We start from the raw sequence: 6753 nt of genomic DNA on the forward strand, positions 1-6753 counted from the left end.
CATGCTAATACATTCCACATGACTCCTGAACTTCCTTTAAGGCAGCAACCAGATTATAAAAACATCTTTGATTTCAAGGCCTCATTAATGAGGTCACCATCCTACTCACTGCCTACAGAAGCCAGTATGGCTCTAGGTCAGTGGTTCTCAATCCTGGCTAAATATTAGTCTACCACTACCCCAATGCTGGGCCACACCTCAGAAAACTGACACTGGTTTTCGAGGCTGTGGTCCAGACATTGGTATTGTGGACAAAAAGGGGCCACATGCTAACCTGACTAGCTCAGGAAAGGCCTGCGTGGCAACCTTGCAAACTCAAGAAACCTAAAGTAACCACAAAGAAAAAATTTTTAAAAATAAATAAAGTAACCACAAAGGATGGTCTGAAATTAAAACTTTAATTAAAAAGCAGTCTATGCTAAAAAGTCTTGTCCTAGGTATCTTCCCAGCAGTCTATGGTGGGTAGTCATGTCCTAGGCCAGTGGTCGGCATACTGCGGCCCCTTGAGTGTGGCTCTTCCACAAAATACCACGTAGGGGCGCACACGTACAGTGCAATTGAAACTTCATGGCCACACTCAAGGGGCCAAAGAGCCGCATGTGGCTTGCAAGCCGCAGTTTGCCAACCACTGTCCTAGGCCAATATCTTCCCTGGCAAAGATCAACTTCAATTTTTACTGAGCCTATTGTCTTTTTGCACATAGATAACATACCTGTGGGATGTCAGGGTAACTTGTAACTTCCCTTTTTCCAGACCCCTCAGGGCACAACCAATGTGCCAAGGCTCCAAGGTGGAGTCCACAAACTCCCTCATTGTTATTGTTATCATTAATTGTTGACTGTTAACTAACTATCCTGTACCTACCTATGTAAAAGAAGCATGTGTCCTAGCTGGTTTGGCTCAGTGGATAGACAATCAGCCTGCGGACTGAAGGGTCCTGGGTTCAATTCCGGTCAAGGGCACATGCTAGGGATTGTGGGCTCGATCCCTAGTAGGGGGCGTGCAGGAGGCAGCCGATCCATGATTCTCTCTCATCACTTATGTTTCTATCTCTCCCTCTCCCTTCCTCTCTGAAATCAATAAAAATATATTTTAAAAAAAAAGTAAAAAAAGCATGTCTATCATTTTACTTTTTATCCAATCCCAGAGTTTTCCTCCCCTAACCCCCTTTTAATTTCTCCTGCCTCTCTAATCAATCATCAATGGATTTCATGTAACCCACTTATGTCTCCTCCTTTGATTGCAATGTATGAAACAAGGTGAAAAACCACCATTATCCAGAGCATCATCTCAATACCTGAGATTCTGCTTCCCAGCAATTGTTGACAGTTTGGCTCAAATAAACTCATAAAGTTCTTTACAGGTTTGAATGTTTCTTATATTAAAGCTTTTTTAAAGCTTCCTCCAGGTAATTCTTATGTGCCAAGGATCCTTAGAATCACCACTACTGACAGTCAAGAAAGTTTAAAGTTTATAAAATGCCTGCCACTTTCAATTCTAGAATAAATGTCCATTTGGAAGAATGGAGCAAATAATGTAAACAGTGTATTGCTTTCCTCTCTCTCTCTCTCTCTCTCTCTCACACACACACACACACACACACACACACACAGTAAGTTGAAACTGGTGAATTTGGCTCTCAGTAGAGCTCTTCAGGTGAGAACTCCTGTGCCTAAAAGGGGGTTGGGTGAGAAAAACTACCAATATTGTGAAACGACTGAAACTGATTTCATAAGAAATACCTAAATCAGAATCTTCTGCTAAAAGAGAACTTACAGATCTAAAAATGTTCAAACAGGTCCGTGAACCACTGCAGGCCCCTGTTGATGTCTTCACTAGTCAAAAAGAAAAACTAATTACAGTGTAGTAAGTTGATCATAAAGCAAAGACATCCAACATTTGGGGCTGTTTTTACTTTTGTAAATATAAGGACTCTTCATTTTTAAATATATATATATTTAGTTGATAAAATGAACAGATACTATGTATGGCAGCCTCACAGTTTTTTACTGATCCACAAAATCCCAGTGCCTGGAAATCACTGATCTATTGATTTATTTTTTTTAACTGAAACTGAGATCCAAAAGTTTCAATGAACTCCCACCTGCAGACAGAGAAGGGACTAGATCAGCCGTTGGGAAACTACGGCCCGCGGGCCGGATCCGGCCTGTTTGAAATGAGTAAAACTAAAAAAAAAAAAAGACCGTACCCTTTTATGTAATAATGTTTACTTTGAATTTATATTAGTTCACACAAACACTCCATCCATGCTTTTGTTCCGGCCCTCCAGTCCAGTTTAAGAACCCATTGTGGCCCTCGAGTCAAAAAGTTTGCCCATCCCTGGACTAGATGCTCTGCACTTCATTAATAACGGAAGTGGTTCCACTGTAATACTAATATTTACACCTTTACACCCCTCTGGAAAAGGAGGAATCGAATTTTAAGTGTATTTTTTAGACAGTTTTTTAAAATCCTATGGTGAATCCTTTTGCAATCTTAAGTACCTATTATTAAATATTGGAGTTTTCTAAAATAGGGATATATACACACACACAGTGCCCCCTTGGTACACTTCAATTTTCTGGTGGAAAAATAATAGTGGATGCTGCTAAGCTGTTTGGAGGCAGGGGTGGGGTTGGGGACAGGGTAGGAGTGTGGGGATGGATGGGCGTTCAAAGAGGGGAGTGTTGGGGTCCAACCCCAGCAGGTCCAAGGGTTCCCAAAGGTGTGGACGAAGTCAGCAAAGAAGAAATGACACGGACAGTGTTCAGTTGATCAGCAGCCTAGCCAGGTTCTGTAGTTAGGTTCTCCAGCCAGGTTCTGTCTTTATTCTCCTGTTATATCTGTATTTATACCAGTTGATTTTAATCCTATTCATTCTATTCCAAAGGTTAGGGCATTTGTTATCTCCATTCCAAGGTTACTACTCTATTGTTCTGTTAAGCTACAAGGAAGTAACTGAAGGAGAGTATCCTAAATAAAGATTATGTAGCTTAAGCATGATTGTTCGTAGTTAAAGTGATTAACTACCCACCTGGCACTTAGTTAAGGGGTTTTACTGATTTATTCCCTTCCTTAGTCCTGTTAATCCCCAACTCCAGGGAAAAATCCCCACCTGGGGAAACAACCTTTCTCGGAGAGGTGACCTTGGTTAAAACACATAGCGCTAAGTAGGGGAGTAAACATTAAGAACAGTATGCCATATTGGCCAGGTCCCTTGAAACACTTGCTGTGCAGATGTTTCTTCCCTACAGCGACTGTGTCAAGCAGCAAGGATGGACCAGCTTCCAGCAGGGGAGTTCCACATATATAGATTTTAAAATCATCATACAATGTGAGCTTTCAAAAATCGACAGTGGATATAGGTATAGGTGTAACAGGGCTTGCCATGAGTTGGCCTAACTGTTGAAGCTGGGAGTACCTGGGGTCTCAGGTTACTATTCTCCCTACTTTTGTCTGTGTTTGAAATGTATGTGTTTGTTTTGTTATTTTTTTAAGTGTCTGGGTTTCTTACAGTGAGTGGAACCCAGTTACCCAACCACAGGCTTTACTGACTAGGGCAGGGGTCCTAAAACTACGGCCCGCGGGCCACATGCAAATACAAATATTGTATTTGTTCCCGTTTTGTTTTTTTACTTCAAAATAAGATATGTGCAGTGTGCATAGGAATTTGTTCATAGTTGTTTTTTTTAACTATAGTCTGGCCCTCCAACGGTCAGAAGGACAGTGAACTGGCCCCCTGTTTAAAAAGTTTGAGGACCCCTGGACTAGGGCATCTGACTAGGTTAGTGGTCGGCAAACCGTGGCTCGCAAACCACATGCGGCTCTTTGGCCCCTTGAGTGTGGCTCTTCCACAAAATACCACTTGCGGCCACACACGTACAGTGCGATTGAAACTTCGTGGCCCATGCGCAGAAGTCGGTTTTCGGCCTGGGCGAGTCTATTTTGAAGAAGTGGCTTTAGAAGAAGTGGGGGGGAGGGGTGTCAGTCAGTTGGGCGATGGGAGACAGGGCGCGGGAGAGGTGCACGAGATTCATGCAGGAGTTGAGTGAGCCAGTCAGCAGTCTCATTGTGCAGTGGTTAATGCCAGAAGCGTCCGCAAATCGTGCAAGGGTGACAAAAGTAAAGTTTATTAAGTTAATTTTAGGGAATGTTGTGGAGTGAAAGAAGATGTAGTGTCAAGGATTGAGAAAGGTATGTTGAGATGGTTTGGACATATAGAGAGGATGAACAAAAGGAGATAGAGGAAACAAGTATACAAGACGAGTGTGGATGGGAGAGTTGGAAGGGGTCGACCTCAGTGAACATACCTCAATCAGATTGAGGACGTTTTTAGCAAAGGCCAGCTTAGGAGTACCCTAATTAAGTTAATAACAATGTACCTACCTATATAGTTTAAGTTTAAAAAATTTGGCTCTCAAAAGAAATTTCAATCGTTGTACTGTTGATATTTGGCTCTGTTGACTAATGAGTTTGCCGACCACTGGACTAGGGTATAAGATGAGGAGGAGCAGTCAGCATCCCCCGCCCTCTAAAAGCAGGCTCTCACCAGTCGTTGCCAGAACAACAGCACAGCTCAGCTATTTTCAGTCAGCAGCCGCCCCACTACCTCAGACCTTCCGGCAAGTTCCCGGAAGCACGAAGACCTTTTCCCTCCCAGGCCGGCATCCGGACGCTCGGTCTGCTGACGGAGGCCCCAACGCGCTACGGCCCCATCGTTACTCACCGGCCTCGCTGTAGACCAGGCGCAGCACCCGGCCCAGCGTGGAGAAGGCGCACCTCGGCTGGCACAGCTCCTGTCCGGCCACGGCGAACGCCTCCACCTTGCATCCCGCTGCCACGAACAGCGCGTCGGGGCCCCCGCCGCAGAACCTTTCGGGCTCCAGCTTGCAGGGCACCACCTGCTGCGACCCGAATGGGTGCAGATTATACAACTGCACCATCCCGGCCACGGCAGCGAGCCAGTCCCGGCGCCCGGGGACCCCGCGCCGGCCGCAGGGGCAGGACCACTTCCGTGAGTGAGAGGAATTGCCGCGTCACGTGAGCGCCAGCCGCCCGCCCTCGGCTCCGGTTCTTAAAGTGGCCGCTGCGGGGCGGGGCGGGGCGGAGCTGAGGCTGGGAGGGTGGTCACCGCCGCGCGCCCGCCCAGCTCCGCCCCAGCCCCGGCAGCCAAGGCCGAGGGCCAGTGTCACTTCGTCTTTTCACGTTACCGCTTTGGGCCAGGAGAGCCTTTAGGCCCTGGAATACGTTTTCACATTAAGTCATCTGCTCTCATGTACTATTTCCTACTTGATTAAGGGGCATCACTGATGTCCCCCACCCCATCCCCAGCCTTGAGCCTCTGGAGTGTAGGGCTGCAATAACTGAAGCGAGGTGCACACAGCGCCACTCGCTACTAAATACAGGAGGAGCTGCTCAGGAATACTTTAAATTCTAGAATGGTTTAGTTGGAAAGAACGATGCCTAGAACGTGCTTGGCAAAAACAAACAAGTTTGTGGAATGAAAGAATCTGTGGACATCATCTAGTGAACTCCAGGTATTTGACAGGTTAGTTTGAGCCGCAGAGAACAGAAAAAAGGAGTAAGGGCCAGAAATCCACTGGCTCTCAGTCCTAAAACTATCCGGTAATCTGTATCTATTCCTAGCATCTCAAACGTGGAGTCTTTAGTTGTAATCCTACATACAAGAGGGTAAGGTGGTTATGCAGCTGTAAGTCTCTTCCGCCCCATTGAGAAGTCCTGGTGAGTTAGACTGGTCCTTTTCTTCCTGGTGAAGAGAGGGAGACACCTTACACGGGGAGATTTCCTTTCTAAAGACAGATGTCCCTATAGAAGAGTGACTTCTCTGTTTTCAGAACTTCTGTTGTATCTGCTGTTTCTCAAAATAATCCTTAGGCCAAGAGGCCTAGTTTTGGGTGGCATGCTCTGCTACCTTTTAAGGTGGCAGAGGACACTGTTAAAAAACAAAATTCAACCGAGTGAATTTTAAAGATCTTACTGGCTTTATTCAATGATTCACGAATTGGGCAGCATCCCATCTAGCAAATAGAAAGGATCTCCAACAAGCTGTACAAAATGATAGACTTTTATAGGCAGAAGTGGGTGGGACAGAAAGTTATACAAGCAAAGAGCTGGTTGCTTGTGGCAAGGTCACCTTTCTTTAGGGGATGGCAGGAATCTATCAGGCAGATGACCTCACTAGTGCCCATCATGTAATTCCAGATTAACTGTTTATGATTTCACTTCTGGAGAAGGCTGTCTTAAGTTAGAAATTAAGTCTCCATTTGGTGATGTGTGGAGCTTAGCACAAATGACTCCATTGTGGGTCTGTTGTCTCTCTTTTTAAAAAATATATTTTATATATTGATTTCAGAGAGGTTCTAGAGCAGTGGTTCTCAACCTTCCTAATACCGCGACCCTTTAATACAGTTCCTCATGTTATGGTGACCCCCACCCATAAAATTATTTTTGTTGCTACTTCATAACTGTAATTTTGCTACTGTTATGAATCGTAATGTAAATGTCTGATATGCAGGAGGTATTTATGCGACCCCTGTGAAAGAGTCGTTCGACCCCCAAAGGGGTTGCAACCCACAGGTTGAGAACCACTGTTCTAGGGAGAGAAGAGAGAGATAGAAACATCAGTGATGAGAGAGTATGATTGATTGTCTGGGAATCAAGCCTGCAACCCGGTCTTGTGGCCTGACCAGGAATCAGACTGTGACCTCCTGGTTCATAGGTCTACGCTCAACC

General features: G+C 45.3%; 1 protein-coding gene across 5 annotated transcripts in view; it reads right to left on the bottom strand.

The window, feature by feature from the left end:
* HPS3 (HPS3 biogenesis of lysosomal organelles complex 2 subunit 1) overlaps nt 1-5049 on the bottom strand; it is a 75394-nt gene extending 70345 nt beyond the window's left edge. For all 5 annotated transcript variants that reach the window (XR_013995747.1, XR_013995748.1, XM_081087451.1 and 2 more), the window contains exon 1: nt 4727-5049. Coding sequence is in view for 3 of the 5 variants with exons in the window: in XM_081087451.1 (XP_080943577.1) it covers nt 4727-4943 (217 nt within the window). In the remaining 2 variants the exon portion in view is untranslated. The remainder of the gene's footprint in view (nt 1-4726) is intronic.
* Between the last annotated feature and the right edge of the window lie 1704 nt (nt 5050-6753).

This window comes from Myotis nattereri (assembly GCF_964212035.1).
Source record: "Myotis nattereri genome assembly, chromosome: 3".
Classification (NCBI taxonomy): Eukaryota; Metazoa; Chordata; class Mammalia; order Chiroptera; family Vespertilionidae; genus Myotis; species Myotis nattereri.